A 19,907-nucleotide genomic window follows, 5' to 3' on the forward strand; every position below is an offset into this window, starting at 1 on the left:
CAACAATTTTAGGCTTGTTCATTTCTTTTCACAGAACATCTGCAATTCTGTGCAACTGTAATATCTATCATTGTATTTCGAAAATGACACTTGTACAGCCTCCTTCCAAATAATTGTAGGAACTTTCTGTTCATTAGGGGAGCATATTTTCAATGCACAGGACTTCACCTCACAGCACCTCTGCCCTTTCCCCAGGGATTTGCAAGCATTCAGCTGCTGTACTGACATCCCAAGGGCTGTGGCCCTTTGCTCACCAGCTATTCCCAGTGGCATGGCACTCACAGCTGGACAGGAAGCAGAACAGCTCCAGCACAGTCTGGAAGAGAAGCTGTGCACATCGTGAGCCACAGAAGCTCACAGATGCTCAATGGATGCCTCATTCTCTGCCTGCTGTACCTAAAATGTAGTCTGCCAGGTGCCTGAAGGCCTTACAGGGTTGCTTTTCCAAGCTTATTGTATATGCTGAGTTACAGTCAAATGAGATGCAACTATGGTGCTCTTCTACAGGCCTTGATAAAACATCAGACCTCTGAAAACAACACATCTGCCCTAGAAAATACATTTTGGTTATTGTAATGAATTACATTTTTATGTCCAAAGTCTGTTTAGTTTCCAACAAGAAATTAGAAGATGTCTAGCATGAAATATTTCTTTAGATTCTGCCATAACAGCTGTCTGGTGGCTGGATAAATGTACAAGGATATGGACCTTCTTTAGGACACTAAAGACAGCCCTACAAAGAGGTTACCAATAATAAGTTGTGTTTCTATGTAAAACTGTTAGCCTTTTAACATTCAGAACTCCAGCTTTGTTCTCAGCTTTCTGAAGCATTATTCCTTATGCTGCTGACTGCACACTTGCACTTACATGTTTTCTTATTTTTTGGCTCAGTGGAGCAAGCAGTTAGCTTTTCCCTCATTCCTGAGGGATATCAGCTTACAATGAATGTTGTTCTGCTATTATATACTTACCCAGTGGCGTATTAAAAATGCATATTTTCCATTTGATTTTTCTCCTTGCCAGAGTCAGGTTTAAGGCCAATTTTCTTCTCCCACTTGCTAGGTACTGGTAACAAGCTACTAGCTCATTCCCACATGTAAAAAGGCAAGGCAACAATACATGCCCTGTTTAACCCCAGCTGGGGATAAGCCCCTGCACCAGTTCATTTAAACTAAGGAAATTTACAGTGTATCCCTGCAGCTCAACTACTTTTGAGTGTATTAACTTTTGGAGAAGTAGGAGAAAGATGTATGCATGGAGGCTGCCTGGTGATGGCCAGCCTCCTGCAGCTGTGTGCACTCCTGCCCTGCCAATGCATGGCACACGCTCCCACTGCAGGTCCCTGCTGGTGGGTGCCATGTCCCCCCTCTACCCAGCCCCTGGGCCATGTGGGAGCGAGCTGGCAAGTGAGAGGTCATGGATGAGCACGGCTGCTGAAGCTCTGGGGCACCTTGAGGGCCCTGTCACTCTCAGATTTGTTCTGGGATCTGAACTTTGAGATCTATTCAGTTATTAAAATTGAGCAGCAAATTCAAAATAAATACAGCCAGAAATACAGTGCAAGCTTGTTAGAGCTGTGTGCTGGAGCCTGTGGGACAGGGAATTCCCTTGCCCACTACTAATATTGCTTGGTTTAGCAATTTTGTCTAAGTTCCAGAAGAATAAAACCAGGGTAGAATCCCAATGGATGGTTTGACTCCCCACAGGCATTATCCAGCACTGCTCCAGCAGCCTGCACCACCACACAGAACCCCTTATCTGACACAAGGAGAAGCCCAAATACCACAGTGCAAACATCTGCCCATGTTTTCCTTTCAGCTGCTTCCTGCTACGGAGGGGTGGTCCATCACCCCAACCTTCCCAGGTCAGGGTACGGTGAACACGTGCCCCAGTGCCTCATTCTCATTCTCCAAGCTCTTGATGTCCAGGAGCACATATGTGTGCACTCATCAGTATGATAAAAACCTCAGAATCTTACCAACTGACTTTTTTCCTGGTTCACAATTAGGTTAAAGACTTTGAATAATTAAGTAGAACTGATGCTAAGAATATTCCTTTTACAGATATACTAGAAACTGGTAATATAGAAATCACAAGAGGCAATTTAATTGCTATCATGATTCCCTGAAATGCCAAAAGGAGGGATGCAACTGTTTATCCTACAGCAAAAAAAAGGCGAAAGGCTCAGCCTGAAAATACATTTGTGGTCTTGTAATTGCCATGTGTAAAGAGCATGAACTAGAGGATTACACAGGCAGAGAGGGACAGTAAAGCATACAGATGTAAAAGCGTGTTACCACTCAAGCTAGAAATACTCCTTAAAGGAATTACATTGTCTGTCAGCATATTTTATTTGCTCTTAATTGAGCATATCAAGAAACAGATCACTACTGAATGCAGACTTCTGACTTTGTTCCTCACTGCTTGGATTTGTCTGTAGCCATACAATTATGGATGATCAAAATCAATTAAATGTATTCACTAAGTAATCACCTTAGCAACAGAAAAAAACACACCAAAAAAAAGTCATAGGAGAAAATGTTTTGAAATTATTTATATATTTATATTCTAACATGACATACAATAGCAAGGAGGACAGGCTGATATTTCTGTAAGGTAATTTTTTTGTGCAAGTAACCAGGAGCATGAAGTAAAAAGCCAGAATCTTATATTCCCCACAAGTCATAGTCCTAAGAACCAGAGGTTAGGAGTATGCATGGACATACTCTAACTCTACCCACAAAAGGACTCATCAAGATTTTATGCCAACTCATGAGTCGTCAGCTGGAAAGCTAGGCTGTCTCCATTAGCTTTATCCAAATCTAAGCATCCAATTTTGCCCACCTGTGAAAAAATCAAAATATTTACTTTATTGTATTTGCCATGACAAACATGTGAAAACAGAGGATGCTTGATGCAACTTTCTCAAGGAAAAGAATGCAAACTCACCTCTAAGTCTTCTGGAAATCACTCCCATTCCAATCAAGAAAACATGGGAAAAAAGCATAATGGATTAAACTTGAAATCTGGTTTATTTCAATTACTGCTTTGAGTAGTTGAAGCTTATGCATCCATCTTTCAGAAGCCTTAAACGTGGATGAGACTGGTTCTCAAACTGGAAAAGGACACAAGGCTACTGTCAACTCCAAAAGCAGCTATTCCGAAAAAAAAAAAAAGACCTCAAATCCTGTCCAATGTATTCTGGGCTCTAGAAACAGTAGTAAGCAAAATGAGATTCATGTGGTTCGCATATTCTTGCTATATTCAGAAACAGGCTCAGTTGCTTCTGCAGTAAAGGATGATTTACAATCCTGCTGTCCTTAACAGAAAAATGGAAAAAAAAACCCCTCACAAAATCTCCCTTATGTATTTTAATTTATCTGGTCACAAAGAGACTTGAGACAAACTTACATAGATTTTTAGGCTCCCAGTGATTTCAGTAGAACTTGGTCTCCTGAAAAGCTCTGAAGAGACACAGATGCCCAAATACCTCACATGGCATTTATCACAGCTATGCTCTGAACCCCCAGGGATGTCCAGGCAGATGCAGAAAACACTCAATAACCTGCCTGTGGGCCAGGAGCAAAATATGTGGCATTGTGCTTAAAGCATGCCAGGAAAACTTGAGCTGAGAAACTGCACTATGGGTTAAGATCTTTCCCTAAGTCTGCAGGTAAGACAGAGGCATAAGTAAAATGTAATAATTAAAAAAAAAAAATTAGCAAGACTTGTTTATGGTGCTTAACGAAAGATAAGTTCAGGCTGGTTCCTTCCACAGGCCAGGCTGCAATGCAGCTGTACGTTAAGTGGCATTTAACTAAAGCACATTTTCCACAAAAGCTATTCAGTCTTGAAGCCACCTGATGCTGCAGAGAGGCTACTATTCCCCACAGCAAGCTAAAGCTGCCTCTTGTGTCTCGTTTTGACACCGACAGCTGTTTCTGCAGCAAGACGTCACATGCAGAGTTCAAGACTTGTTCGCAGAGTCTCTGCGTGACTGATCTCTGAGCAATCCAAAGTTTTCCTCATGAGAAGCTCCACACTGTACCACAGATCACTGGGCTCTGCCTTGGCATCCAGTGCTCTGGCTGAAAGGAATCCTGAGGCCAAGCTGTAAAAACAAGCCAGCAATAAAAAGGGAAAGGTGAGAAGTTCAATATCCAGCAGAATCCTGCATTACACAGCCTCCCAGATCTGCTGCAGAGAGCACTCCAGTTATTCTGTTTCCATAAAAATCAGATGCAATTCAAGAAGCTTTAGCCAGAAGGTTAAGATAGAAGCCACACGCCAAGGAATTAGGGAGCACAAACATCACTGATTTTAATCTCTGAAGCAAAAAGTAGTGATTTAAACTCGAAAGCCAGAAAGCAGTGGAAGAAGGAAATTGTAGGGGTGAAACCTTGAGCACAGTTGGTGGAGGTGAATGGAGATAAGAATCCTGATTCCCTAGAGGCAAGCAGGGTTCAAGCAAAAAGGGGATTTTACTGAACAGAGGATGCCTAAAAAGGACATTATTTTCCTCCTTTTCATCGACAGAAAGATTGTTCCAGTAACAGTTACCATGGAAACCAATTTTGAGAATAACAAGAAAGCATTTGTGTAGCTTATTTTAAAGGATGGTGAACCATCAGCATCGCATTCCCCTAACTGAACTGAAAACCTGACCAGATGACCCATATAACTAAAACAACACATTATAAAGTGGCATGGAATGGCAGTGCTAAATGGAACAGTCCCAACTTCCTGTTGCTGTGCTTTTATGACCTTCAAAGCTATGGTTATGGGCCTAAAAGGACACAGGCTGACTGGTACCTTATCTCTCATCATGCAAAAGCCAGAGATAGGTGAGCACCCCTGCTCAAGTTACTTCATTCTGGCTGTCATTTTCTTGTGTGTCATTCAGTTCTACCAGGAAAAAGGTGGGGCTTTTCCCCCAGCAGACTGAAAATTCAGTTATCAAATGCAAGGGCACACGGGACTGGCTGAATCTAGGAGGGCAGCACTCCTGGTGCCTTTACAGTCAAAGATTTTACTTATTCCTGTGGCTGCTGAACAGACATGGCACACTGAGAAATGCCTGCTACCCAAGGCAGTGGAGGGAGGAGGAACCCTTAGGGTCTCTCTCAACACCTTGTTAAAACGTTGACTTCAGAGCAGAAGTCATGGGGCTTTTTTCTTCCACTCATCTTCAGTCTTTGGTCTGCTTTGCATTTATTTTATATTTTACTTTTATTGCTTCTCCTTGCACTATGGAAGCTGAGGGATGGGAGCCTGGCCACAGACTTGAAAAGAGAAATAAATGAACATGAGCTGTAAAATAAAAGGAATAAGGTTCTACTGGCACTGCCACAAACATTTTTTATGCAAGACTATCAAGAGCTTTCCAGTTTCCCAGATAGGAGGCTGTTCTCTGCACACAAGCAGCCAAGGAGCGGTATCTCTGCTCGCAGCCACCCGCAGCGCTGGAGAAGAACCTCGCTGCCCTGACTCCCGGGCCAGCCCCCAACGGCTCAAACCCAAGATAAGATGACACCTGTCAGGTGGAGCGAGGACAAGAGGCAAACCCCAGGCTTGATGAGAAAATACACTCACCTAATCAGATCTAGATGCTTTTTGAAGTACTCAGAAATCAAGCAAGCTCTAAGGACTTCATTGCAGAAATGTTTCTTTTTCAAAAAGACAGAGCCTTCTGAGCAGAATCATTCTCTGCTGGCTTCCTGGCAAAACTTCTTTGATTTTGGTAACAGCTAAGTTCATGTTCCTACTATCACAGCTGTTGTTCATTCAAGAGGTGACAGAACTGTGCAATTAGCATTGGCATGGTGTATGAAACTAAAGCCTCTGAAATAGGTTACCTTGAAAATAATTACGTGATAAAGTAGACAGCTTGATATCAAAGGTGTCTTTCAGTAACTCCATAATCACCTGCAAGCCTGGTCCTTTGATTTTTTTTTTTAATTTAATTGTAAATTATTGCTTACAGTACTGCATACTAGTTTATGATGCAAAAGCACCTATATTAGAGTACGACTATTCACCACTCACTTGCCAAGATAAGGATTTGTCAGGGTAAATCTGTCAAAAATAAAGCTGTCTAGAAGAGCAGAGAGAGGACCTGCTATGAAAGGTAGATCTAAGCATAGATCTTACTTGTGCTTTTTAAGCAGTGAACCCTCCCCTCTCTCACCATGATTCAGGATGGAGAAATAATAGGCAATAATAGTAACAGTAAAAAGCAAAAAAACCTTTGCAAAAACTCATAGCTATTTCATTTGTATCTGCTCCCTATCAAAAGCTGGATGATGCAGCTGACGTGTGGGTATAGAAAATCAAGTCAGGAATCAATGCTTTTCATTTATGGTTTTCTGATTTGGGAAGTTGGTTCAAACTAGAGGTCAGAAAATAGACTGCAAAAATGAGAAAAAAAATATTTTTTTGCATCACAACATAAAAATCCAATCTCCAGAATACCAGTGAGGTGCAGCCTGAAGGAAGGTGACACGATCAAAGGTGTCCAGGGAAAGAGGGGGAGCCCTGTAAGACATGGCTTCAATATGCAGATGGTAACTCAGGTCCTTTTCAATTCAAATACAACCTCTTCCATCACTGTTTTTCTCTAGAAGTCATAATTTTTAACAGCTTTTGCTTGCGCTTCAGCAGCAGCACAGCTGAAGTTCATCATCTCACTTGAAACAAGGTGCCCCTTGGACAGGTTACAGAATTTACTTTAGAATTAGGTTGGCCAGATCAGCAAGGGTTTTTTGAAACAAAAAAGATGGAGTGTATTTTAAAATTAAGTTTTTCATTTGGAAAGGCTCATAGTTTCTCAGAATAAATTGGGTTTTCATCAAATACTAGAAACTGAAAATTTCCCAGCAGGTTTTGCTTGAAAACCAGATTTTGTAAGTACTTCAGCAGGAACTTTTTTTTGTAAGAAAATTTTTTCTAACTAGGTTAGATACAACCAGCATATAGCATAGGAACTGTTCATTCATTTGTAAGGCGTTATAAAAGAGTCTGAGGTGACACTGATACGTTCAGTGGTGCTTGTGGTGGTGTTCACAGATCTTTTTACTCTTTGGTCTTCTTGACATGCAACCTTCTGTGCTTGCAGTTTAAAGAGACAAGTCTAACACATAGAGATGTTTCCTTTCCTGTATGCCTGTGCACTGGAAGGTGTGTGTGCTGACAGCAGTGTCAGCAGGAGGAGGAGTAAGACAGACAACCATCTGTACAGACTGCAGTGCTTCGCTTGTTCAGCCTACGTGGTTGCTACAAGCAGATCTAAAAGGGAAAAGACAGTGGGGGAGTGGAAAACGCAAATGGGACAAGGAGAAAAAGAAGCTGAAGAGAAAGGTTATCCTTGCTGTGAAGGCAATTCCTTATGCACAGGAATATTTACACAGAAACTGTGTCCAGATGGCAGTTACCTGCTGCCATCATGGAAAAACCCAGTCATGTGTGACACCAAGGATTAGACGAGGACTTCACTTGTTGAAGTCACCTGTTGCTTCCCACTGAAAGGATGCACACACCATCCCATCTCAGCCCCAGCAATGCTGCCAGACCCTCACATAATATTCCATCACCATGTTTGACGTCTTTCCTTCCTCCTCCCATTCCCAGCATGCTCTACCCCTCCTCACGTCCCAAAAGTGGCAGGTGGGAAAGGGAAAGCCAGTATTTATCAGGCAGCCAGCCAAACACAACAGATAAATTACGAGCTCGTACCAGGGCCCCTCCGAGTAAACTTAGCTGAAATCACTGGGTAATTTAGGAACAGTGGGAGGGCATAGGAGAAGATAAACGACACAAAAATATGATCATACAAACCTCACCTCTAAAAGAAACAAGGTGAAGATAAGCACCAACCAGATCACTTGACTGGTTGGAAACATGCCTGGGTGACAAAAGGACTCTCGAAGGAGCTCTTCCATTGAAATTCTTAGTCACCATCACAAAATGAGTTTCTTTTCCCCTCGTTCTCCCAAGAAGTTTCAGTTCCACCTCTGTCACGTGACTACAGCATCACTGTGCCATTTGCATCAGAGCCAGGATTTTCCCTTTTAAAACACCCTCAAACAGCAATGACATTTTACATGATGCATTAATGAAAGGCTCAGACTTGTGTCAAAACCTAAACCTTTGTGACTATTGACATTTAACACTCTGCAAGTACTATAAAGGGTACTAGAGTCCTAGAGTTGATGCTTGGTGTTGTACAGAGCATGTGGATGGATGGCAAGGAAGACATGGGATGTGTCAGGGCAAATATAATCAGTGGCTTTCTTTAAATAAGTAAGAAGGTTTCCTAGTGGATCAGATAGACATAAATATTTCCTCCTGCATCTATATTGCTTCACAGTGCCCAATCAAAATCAGTCCCAAAAGGCAGGCCTATCCAACACCTCAGCCTAGTACTTTAAAGATAAACTCCTCATGAGATTTTGAACAGCTGGACCTGATACTGTTCCTGGTACTGTTCAGAGCTGCAGACTCTGGTAAAAACAGCTTTGATTTTCACTCATTGCACTAGTAACTGCTTTAATTATAAACCTGAATTGTAGTAAGGGCCTGACCTCCTGACTTAGCTATAACAGTTGAAAACATTTACCTTACATGGGCAAAAAAACCCTATAGGGCACAAGAAAGAAAGAGGAAGACATATACATAAAATAACTGTGACATAACCACAAGAATAACAGTAGAAGTAAGCACTTAAAGTCCATTGTTTTCCTGTTAGATTCTTTAGAAATATTTCAGATTCTATATCAAGAAAACTCTGAAAATACAAATTGGGACAAAATCCAGCTTTGATTTTTGCTACAGGCTAATATTTAAAAATTTCTCAGAAAGAAAATAATTTTAACTGTTACTGACTTTTAACTCAGCAGAACACAAAAGTCCCAACTTCTCCTAAAAACTGAAGTAAACACACATCTCAAACCACACAATCCTACATGGTTTCATATTGTGGGATTTAGCAGTCTGCTGAACATCTTTTTAAGAAAAGCTTCCAAAAGTGAGCAGATGCAGCAGGCTCGAGGTATCTTGGAACATACAAGATACACAAATTGTCTCATTTTCTCTCAGAAAGGATCTGGCTTTGCTTTTCCTGTTGAAATTCACCTATGCTAAAAATCCAGAATCACAAAAAGGTAGCAGAAAATAAATCTATTCCAATAGAAGAGTAAGAATCAGTTTCTGATAATGCATTACCTCTTCCGTTCTTGTCTTTAGCTGAGAAAATTTCTGTTCTGACTGTTCTAAAATTGTATCCTTATAGAAGCAGACATATTTGCTCCAGATTTGCTAACCAACACCAAGAGACAGAACAGAAAATAAAGTACAATGGTATGCCCATGTCTGTTCTGTACCTGTAAAACAAACTCCAAACTCTAGAGAAAATTACATTGCTAGAAATTCCCTGCAATTGAATTATGCAATTTTTGTATCCAAAGAATAATGGCTGTGTTTGACATTTTTAAAGCCAGCTCATTCTGGCTGACTGTAGTATCTCTGGACAAATCTACTTCAAGTACAGTTATTTAGATGGTATTTATTACATTTGAAGGTTTTATTACAGACCACAATGCTGTACCCTACAGACAGGAAGCCACAATATTGCAACTAAACTTACATAGCTGGTCATCTTCATTTATCTCTTGAATTTGGAAGGTAGCCAAAGCATTAAAATCAGTAAGAAACCCTCATCCTCAAAGGTACCAGAGGAAGTCTTGGTGCACAAGCTGCTATGGACCATGTATTACCTGAGGCTCCTTTACAAGTAGAAGGTCAGCCACGTGAAAGTGATTCTAACAGGCAAAAAACATCAGTAAGTTAATGTGCTCAATGTTCCTTCATACAAACAAGCCTTTTGAGTCGTCATCATCATCATCATGTCTACTGTATGGCAGTTATGTGCTATGGAACACAGATGTGCCAAGGAGCTTCTCACATCTGTTAGGTGCTACCGAATAGTCACAGAAAAATCCAAACGTTTAGCAAAACCAAAAAACTACTCACTTGAGAGAGATCTCCCACAAAGAACACAAAAAGCTTGCCTTTTTACTCTTTCACAGCACAAAATCCAAGAGCAATCCAACCACCCAAGCTACAGGTGCATCAGTAGTTTGGTTTGGCACCAGCAGGAAGTTCTGCTGCACAGCACCTCCCTCCTGGGGCAAAAGCCAGGTCTGGTAAGGAACACTCCAACACTACACTCAGCTCAGCACCACCTACCTCCTTTATGCCTTTACCAGCTGTACTCAGTGTTCAATATTGGACATATTAGGAACAAAGTCCTTCCAAACACATAAAAGGAATCATCTCCATTACAATTTTAAGCATAATGACATTTTCCTATGTGCCAGGCATCCCATACATTTTCCTTAGGCAAGCTTGCTACACTATCTCTACGAGAGGAAAATCTTCCACTCACTATCTTCCCAGTATCTTTGCTGTCTTCACAGACAAGAGATGACAATAGCCAGGGGCATACCTGAAATCCTTGGATTTCAACATGCGCTGAACTGCTAGAAAACTTTTTAACTGGGAAGGTCACAGGAGACAGATTCCTGGGCACATCTCCAGCTAAATGCCACCTTTTTAGTGATGCTCTCTCATCAGGTATTACATAAAAGGCAGACAGACACTTTTCAGTGATAGCTTGTAGCAGGCCCACCTGCCTCCTAAAGGTAAAGCTTAAATCCTCCAGAGCTGTACAGCAGAAATGCCCTCTTGCAATCCACAGCTGTGGAAGGCGCACACCAGTCTCCACTGTCCACCTCTTGCTGTAGCCATGCACTGATCAGAACTAGAAACCAGAAGCTGATATAAAGTGAGATGCTTCAGAAATTTCACCAAACAAAAATGAGGCACTTGTAATCTGTTATTATTTTGGCTGGCTGAGCTTCTAACCTGAAATTACAAAATGTGCATAAACCCAAAAATGATCAGTCTTTAACAGTAAATTGAATTCAGTCTCTCACATCTCAGATAAACATCCTAAATCCTTTGCTCCCTCTTCTGTGCAGATACACTCTTCATCAGATCAGCTTTCTCAGCATTAAATCCAATACAGATTCAGCTCTGTTGAACTAGTATTTTCCAACAACATATATAATTTTGTCACTAAACTTACAAGCCATTCTAGCAACACAATAGAAAATTACCTGAAACCAGACCTTAACCTTTCTGCTCACCTCCTTACTGTCTTGCTGTTTTCCATTAATGGATTACGCCTCTTTTCTATTTCATTGGTAAGATGAGGGAAAAATTCATCCTATTCCATATTGTTCCCTGTTATTCCCACTCCAAAGCCTTCAACATGTTTAAATGTAAATCCTGGGAGCTTCTACCTCTTAGTACTTACTACTCCCAGTTAAGCAAAGGAAGAGTTAAATCCAGTCTCAAGATTCCGTAAAAATTATTCCCTATAACCTCTGCCCATTCTAAGTCTGTTTCACAGAGGAAGCCAAGAGATTTACTATCTACAGAGTACAAGAAAAAAACCTGCAACAAATATTTTTAGTATTTTATTAACTTTAACAACACCAGCAAATTAAACGGTGGTCACCTGTTTGGAAAGGATTCACATTTTAATGGTAGCTATGAATATACAACAAACTATGTACAACTGTGTCAGCCATCAACTGAAAATTAATCAACATAATCCAAATCTTCTGGGATTCCAAAGCCTTTATCTATTCTGCTCTCTTCAAATCCAAATTTACGCTTGGCCCAGGACTTTATTGAAAAGATGTTATCTGTAAACAGAATGAAAAACATTCATTTTGAGTAATTAGGAAAGCATGAATTATAGTGTTTGCTACAACAAAATCCTTCCATTTGCAGTATCTCCTGTATGAAAAAAGTACATAGTGGGGAATATCATTATTAAGTAGATTTAGAACAGAAAACACGAGGCTTTTGTTAAAACCTCCAAAAAAGAGTAAATCATTTACTTAGCACTGAATAAAAATATGTTATCTTTATCTTTTCTTGCTCCTCTTTTTACAAGGAGACTGAAAGCTACAATTATAGTATAAGCCTGTTATAGTGATGAGGTAAGTGTGAATGTGCATAGTAAGTATTTTATAGGTCCTTCAACTAGACACCTACTATGTGACTGTCTACAGCTACAAAAATTGGATTTAAATTAACTGTAAGGTCCTTTCTAGTCCTGTGTGTTTGTTCAGACACTGCATATTTTTTAAAAGTTAAAAAAAAAGATATTCAAAAAGCTTTATTTTAGTCAGCACTTCTCTTTTAGCATCACATTACTTTAACATACACATTTTTGTTCAATTTAACATAATTTTTCACTGCAGCATTTACTGAAACTCATTACGTCATTTTTAACCTATAAATTCCAGCATTCCTTAAGAGAGGAAGTGTTCCTTGTCTCTGCATAGCTTAGACATACTTTTCTTTTCTTTAACCATCACACACTTGGTTTTAAAACTGTCTCTTCAAAAGAAAAATATGCTGCAGCATATAACCAAATTGTCTAATTAAATAGCAAAGTACTTCCTACAGGCACAGTTACTTTACCTCACTCAAGGCCTAGAGAACAGCCTGTCATCAACAGCAGAAAGCTCTGACAACTCCCACAAGTTATTTTTAAATACATAATTTTATTTGCCCATATGCAATAAACAACCCAGATATAAAATACTAATCCAAAGACTAAGACAATGATATCCTGCTGCACTTGGCACAACCAATGATAGCAAGCAGTTCATCAGTAGGAGGTCTATTCTAGACAAAAAATTATAAACAATATTCTAAATAATTTAAGCTTCCATATGAATATCATCACAGTAACATTCCTTCAAACTATGCATTATTCTACCTGTCAAAACTGATGAATTAGTTAGAGAAATACCTACTTTGTATCAGCATACATCACATGGTAGCAGCAATAAGGTTCCCCCAAACTTTCTACTCTTTAGAAAGAAATGAACTTTCAGAATAAAATTAAACTTTCTGAATACCTGGGCATCACCATTTCCAGTCTCTATTGCTTTCCTGATCTTAGGAGATTTTAACTCATCCAAGGAAACAAGTTGCAGGATTTAACATAGTGTACAAGACAGCACCAGAAGGAAAAATCTGTTATAGCATATGACGTACACTCAGTAACTAAACTGAGAAGATGTATTCTTTTTGTTGAATCATAATAGTTTTATAAGTAAAATAAATTTCTCTACTTTTTCGTAAGTGAGGACTATTGTACCTCAAGTCCTAATCAAATATAAAGTTCTAACACTGCGTAGGTCTTTTACTGAAACTGCTCTAGTGTGAAGCTGTGTCACTGCAATACATACCAGTCCATCTGTTGGCTGCCTCCTTGGCCACTTGGTTTGTTTGGCCTGAAACAGAGAAAAACACCAACAACAATAAAAACATACATTACAGTAAAATCATCACAAAGTTTCATGGCACAGAGACTAAATTTTTATTTGATGTCATTTTTATGGATCTACACAATTTAAGGAAGTTAATCTACTGCTTCCAAACACTTATTTTACATTTTTAAGGTTCCAACAAGCACAAAGCTAGGTTAAAGAAAAAGAGGAGCAAAGAGCATAAGAGATACCATATGAACAACTGTAGGTTTTTAAAGTGTATTTTAAAATAAAATAACCCCAGTTTGACTTGCCTAGGGGCTTAATTGTCTTCATTAAGATTGGAACTGGATACATGGCCTGAAGATGCCAGAGGCAACAGACAAGAAAATATTTCATAATCCTCTCTATATGTAAGTAAACCATCACATGGTTTACATTTCCTTATCTATATAGCATGACGCTATATAGATAAGGAAAATGACAAGGCAGCAGTCTATCATAGCAATCCAAAAGTGTATCATATAGCTCTGGAACATCTCCCAGGCTTTGAGAACCCCCTCAATGAAATTAAGACGAAATAATGTTTCTGGCTATTAAACTTGGCTTATGTCCCTTAATACCATTCCAGAATTAAACACATAAGAGTATATTATCATTACTACAAACAGCTTTTGTATAGTTTCCATGAGACAAAACAATCAAGGAGAATTCCTCTTAGATCACCTTGCTCACATTAAAGTAAGAACTGAATTGAATCAAGTAGGTTAGGTTGTAATGTGGGAATTTATCAGAATCATTCTGGTTCTCACGCCTACTTGCAACTCAGTCATTCCCAGTCAGTCTTGTTAGCACTTGCATGATAATACTCATTTGAATGGTCAGCATGAAACTTGTCTCCAGGGTACTGAGATGTGGATACATGATCAGGTATCTATTGCTATACACATTACACTTTAAGTAAAATTAAATTATGTTGAATAATCATCTGCTAGCACAGAGGAAGGGAAGTGCTCATTATTCCAACCTTAATACTCCTGTAACTGATATAAAAATGTTTACATTGGAGTAATATACTATTTCAAAACCAATATAGTTTCTAAAAATCGCCTACAATTAGAAAGCTTGAGCACAGAACGAAGAAAAGCAAAAAAGATGAGCAAAAAAATGAGTGGGAGAGAAAATGGCATTTTTGCTTGCTTGCATCATGAAGGACATTAAGCAAGAGACTGGTGACTGGTTCAGTGGACTCTTTAAGAACTAGGGGCTCTCAAACTGGACGAGCTCAATTTTAAGAACTTTCTTACTAGTTTTGTTTGTTGTTATTATTATTTTGATTGCATTCAGATTGATAAAGAGGATGATTTGTAAGTTGCTTTCCAGCGCCACTTCTCCACCCTCTGTCAATCAACAAGCCACCATCCCAAGTGCTCCAGAGGAACATGAAATGGAAGAGACAGGGAATGAAGAACGGTGCTGTCCTCCTTATGAGGAGTGGCCTACCAGTCAAAACGGCTTCACTGAACTCTACCCAGACTTGGAGTATCTGCCACCTCTCTATTGTTTCTCCTCATTTTGAAAAGAAAAGAGGGAGATGTAGTGGTGCATGTTTTGTTTAATTCCTTTTATGTATGTTTATTGTTCAAATGGTTTGTTCTGTGTACCCCCTGCTTCACTCCCTTGACGGTTTGCTCCTAGAAACCCCCCAAGGGACAGTCAGTTGTCAATCCTTTCCCCTCCTTCTCTGAAGCCTGTCTGTCATCTCGGGCCCCGCCTCAGCACTAGAAAGTTCTGTGGGGGGCGCCCAGTGATAGGCTGGGCCCAGAGGTGGTTCCCTCCTCCCTCCTGTGATTGGTTCCTGAATGTGTCAGTCACCTGTCTAACCACGCCCCATCTGAACCCAATTGGTCGCTCCCTTCTCACCACCCACTGCACCACCCCTTATAAAAGGGCCTGTCTGAGAGCCAGTTTTCGCTCAGTCAGAGCAGTCCTTGGATGGTGAGGAGGCTCCTCCTGGTCCTCCAATAAACTTCATGGATTTACTCTGCTGACTCCTCCATTCATTCCTCCGCCGTTGTCTGCACCTGTCATTCCTGCTTTCAGTGACAGCTCTTAGGAGTCCAGACCCACAGGATCAGCTCGGCCTGTGTGTCTTGCCAGCCGTACCTACAGCTTGCCGCGGTGTGTGAGCTAGCCCGGGCAGGCTTGGGACTTTGTCCTGAAAGGCACCACGACAGCTTTGGTGCCCCACGTTGGGCATTGCATGCATCAGAAATTCAAGTTGTTCTTAGCCTGAGAGAGATATTTCTTATTTCCTCTGCTAAATGCTTGCCATCCCCACTTGTTCAGTTGCACAACTGGCAGCACTGACCACTTAACTTGCAGCTAATGGCATTTGGAACGGTACCTCAGCTAACCCTATTTAAAGCAAGTCTGCAGAGTAAGAGCTTCCACTCATCAAGACTTTAAACGTGTGACCTACAGATACTTCTCTCAGCGTTTTTCTAAAATTCTACTGTAAAACTTGATAGCTGTATTTGACTCCAAGTAATGAAGTTCGAAATTAAGTGGGTCACAGTAGGATGGCATTAAACTCCATGGATCCAGAGCTGTGAGGTGACAGCATCCCGGTGGTGGGGGAGCCAACCTATTCCACAGCACCTGTGAGGTCTCAGCAGAAAGCTCAGCTTTGCTGGAAGCAGCTGAGCAGCTCAACATAGTGGCAGTATAGTGTACTGACATCCAGAAAACACTGCTCATGCATGTCAAAACACACACGTGATCACGTGATCACATGTTCTGAGAATGTGACTTCACATCTCTGTCAAAGAAAAGGCTGAGGTGACAACAGACATAGGCTGGGCAACAAGTTAGACTGGCAGTCGCTGCCTAAAACCGAGTTGTGGCTAGAAATAAAAACATGGTAGTGAGAGAAGGAAGCTATAATGGGGAAATCCCATTATAACAGATATAGATAGACAGACAGACGTATTATCCCCAGTGTCTCATGGCTCCAGGTGAACATTCAGATATATGAAGGCAAGATTTAAGTCCCTTGGGATCAGTCTTAAGTCTTGCCTATGATTCCACTGCATGATCTTGTGTGTCTGCTGCAACCAATACCATGCCTGGAAGAGGAACAAGAGACAAGCTTTGATAGTTATGGACCTGCATCTCTTCAAGACACCAGCCACATCTCCATCACTACAGCATCTTCTAGAGACCTGCAACTCCATAACAAGAACTGACGGAAATGAAGAAATCTGCACCTTCACTGCTTTCTGGAACTCTTTTATAGTTGTTTGTTGGGACTTTCATTGGTTGCATCACCTTTACATATACATGCACGGAGGATGAGGCAAAGCAGAAGTAGTAAAGCTTCTTTACTTTAAAGATACACTGCCCCCAGACACACCTGCTTTATGTATGGGTGTAACTAACTCAAAGTCCTGCTCCTTCTGACTGCCTGCTCTCTAGCTCCAGGGGATCACACAGCTAGGTTGGTTTATAGCATGCACTGAAAAAGAAAGCTCAAGATCTAATGACAACAATAACATGGGAACTCAAAAATACACACTCCAAAGCAGAATCAGAACACCAACTGTGTGAAGCTGTAGAAAGGAGAAACTCAAACACAGCACTATGAGCAACTGGCTAATTGCCAAAACCATCACAACCACGGAGTCCCAAACTTGGCTAGAGTCCTTCTGATCCTCCTGCTCACCAGAGCTGCTGTAACTGAAGTTATTTTTGGCAGCTATTAAATAGTGCTCCAGTACTGAATCTGCACAAGACAATGAAAAGCCAAATATGCAGTAGAGGTGAGCAATAGAGGAGGTAACATTTTCTAGATGTTTCTAAATGTTCTCATTATCATTAGGGTCTAGTTACAGTCTGTATCTATACATCTGCATACAGCCTGACAATATATCTAATTGCTGTCTGGAAGCTGCAAAACAATCCATTTGTTTTGGACATTACATATTTATTTTACCTATCTGTGTGACAATGCATCAATAGACTTTTCCACTCCCATGTGTGCAGGATACAAGTAATTTATTTGGTTGAGGCACATACCTGTATCCTCTGCTGACTAATTTAAGGCACATTTGGCATTTTCTAAGAAAGAAAATGGAAGCTTGCATTTTTGTCTCCAAAACTGAACAAAAGCAACCACTGTATGTACAGCAATGCAAGGCCCAGGAGCAGCAAGACTTGAATTGCTGGTGTGTTATGTCAGCAAAACACAATAAGCACAATATAGTGAAAGGCTACAAGACAGAGAGTTATTTTGACCAATCCTCATGAAAGTTTTTTTCCCCTCAACCCCAAGTATCGCTGGAGAAGTGCAATGAACTCACAAAGCCCAGATTCTGGGAGCTGAACCATTATCCCAAGCATCTGTGATTGTCCTTATCACAGGGACAATCCCCTCCATCCCCACAGAGGAAAGCAAAGGTAAGGTAAGGAAGGTCCAGCTGCAGCAAATGTCTAAAAAGAAAATGAGGGTAGGTTGGAAACATGCTTTTCAATGCAGGTAAGTGGCATTCTATCAGTGACATGCAGGTATTGTGGATAGGCCAGGAGGTCGAGGTGACAAAAGGGCACGTGGACAGCTGTCAGAGGTGCACTAAGAAGCTTCTACAGCAAATGGACAGCACTTGGTCAGGCACCAAGGCCAGCAGCACAGAACATCAGCTCAGTAGTGTTTCTAACAAATCTCAACAGGCATTGTTTATTGACTCAATCGTTGTAAGGCCACAATGTTTCCAATCTGACTCGAGAAGCCCCTACAGTCATTCTCAGCAAAGTGCAGAACAGCCGCCTCCTCTTTCTGTTTTCCCCAGATTCTCTCACTTTTTTCCACAGGAAGAGGGAGATAGTTGGAATTAAAAATCTTATTTGCATTCCAAAACTGAATGGCCAAAAGCTGTAGAAGTCTCAAATACTTCCACAGGGCAAAAAAAAAATTGGGATAACAACAACCACCACCATCTCCTCACAAACATTTTCCAAATTTACTTTAGGTTCTTCCTATAAACCTTTTTAAGTCTCACACATATCATTAAGGGATCACTCATGGAACAGTACTCAAATTCAGACTGTAAAGGCAACATATTATAGTTCCACTAGCTTTAGTAAAAGAAACAAAAAAACAACAAACCAATGGCCAGAACCAGCTCACAACCACCTGAGCTGGTAGAAATTAACAAAGAGCTGTAGCTTTCTTTGATTTCCTACATCCGAGTCTGGCATTTTCTGGATAACTTTATGGACTTCTAGGAACCTCTACTTCCCTGGAATAACAAAAGGTAATTGTATTTATAAAGCTTACACACTTCAGTGCCAGTTTTGACCTACCACAACTAATGCCACAAAAAAATGGTACGTACTTCCTGACTTAAAAGGCACATGACTGCTGAGGGAATTAGCACCTTACCAAGGAGAGAGTCACCCATCAGCCTGTAGGGTGTTAGCAGATACATGCAAAAAACAACTGCAGTCTTCAGCATGTGGGCAAGGGAGTAATTTTACAGCACGGATCGCAACTCCTCTGCAAGAAATGCAGGGAACAGCTGCAGCTGTTCTCAGGGACCAGGGAGGATTATTAGCCCAAAGATTCCCAATCTCTCTCATGAAACTGGTCAGGGTAAATTAAGTACATAAAGTGGATTTGAATTCCTGTAATAAACATGCATTCACTTAGACTGAATTCAAAGATGAAAAATGGCAACTACCATAGGAACTGTATGTGAACCTCCCATGATTCTGATTAGCCACTGCCTTCTCCAGAGACATATCCATTCTCCTGCATGTAGGTTGCCTTTACTTTTCAGAAACATCACCTTGACATCATCACAGTGACAGATTTATTCTCCTACTTCTCCTGGGGCAGCGTCACTATAATGTCCAGTGATGCAGTTTCCAAAATTTTTTCTGGTAATGAAAACATCTCATGCAAATAAACATCCTATCTCCAAAGGCCAGCGTAGAAGGTAAGCATTGAAATTATACACCTGTCATCCACAGAAAGTACAAAAGGTTATTGCCTGGCAATTCCTACGCACATGTCCATTCACAAACTGACACCACAGACTCTGATCAAGAGCCTGTGGCTTGCCATTGGAGACTATTTATGGCAATGATGTGATGAAGTGGCTTCTTAAGGTCCATATTTGAGTATCCTTGAGAATAAGGATACTCTACAACACTGTCAACACGCTGAATTGCAAAGAGGCAAGAAAAGTTTTACAAAAATGTTTTGTAACCCTGTATTAGGCAGATAGCTCCACACTATTGGAAATCTTTATCCTCCCCCATGCTTTCCAAAGAGGTGTTTCCACTTATAAACAGAATAAAGAGCTGCCATGTAGAAAAGTGATAGCACATCAGAATTCTGTCAACTCCTTTGAATCCAGAATAACACATCACTGTTCCTCCACACTCCGGTATCCCACACAACACTCTTCCTCATGATATTAATCAACAGGTCACAATGCTTCAGAATTCATGACTAAATTCAAGTCAATGTGTAAATATGATTTTTCATTTAAA

At 40.6% G+C, this 19,907-nt stretch overlaps 1 protein-coding gene across 2 annotated transcripts in view; it reads right to left on the reverse strand.

Annotated features, from left to right (window-relative positions):
- Nucleotides 1-11,524: 11,524 nt before the first annotated feature.
- Nucleotides 11,525-19,907, reverse strand: part of MND1 (meiotic nuclear divisions 1) — a 40,894-nt gene continuing 32,511 nt past the window's right edge. For both annotated transcript variants that reach the window (XM_063422919.1, XM_063422918.1), the window contains exons 7-8: nucleotides 13,332-13,376; nucleotides 11,525-11,768 (exon numbers count right to left, since the gene is read on the reverse strand). In XM_063422919.1, the coding sequence (XP_063278989.1) occupies nucleotides 11,662-11,768; nucleotides 13,332-13,376 (152 nt within the window). In that variant the 3' untranslated portion in view covers nucleotides 11,525-11,661. The remainder of the gene's footprint in view (nucleotides 11,769-13,331; nucleotides 13,377-19,907) is intronic.

The sequence above is a fragment of the Prinia subflava genome, chromosome Z, assembly GCF_021018805.1.
Source record: "Prinia subflava isolate CZ2003 ecotype Zambia chromosome Z, Cam_Psub_1.2, whole genome shotgun sequence".
NCBI classification, from domain to species: Eukaryota; Metazoa; Chordata; class Aves; order Passeriformes; family Cisticolidae; genus Prinia; species Prinia subflava.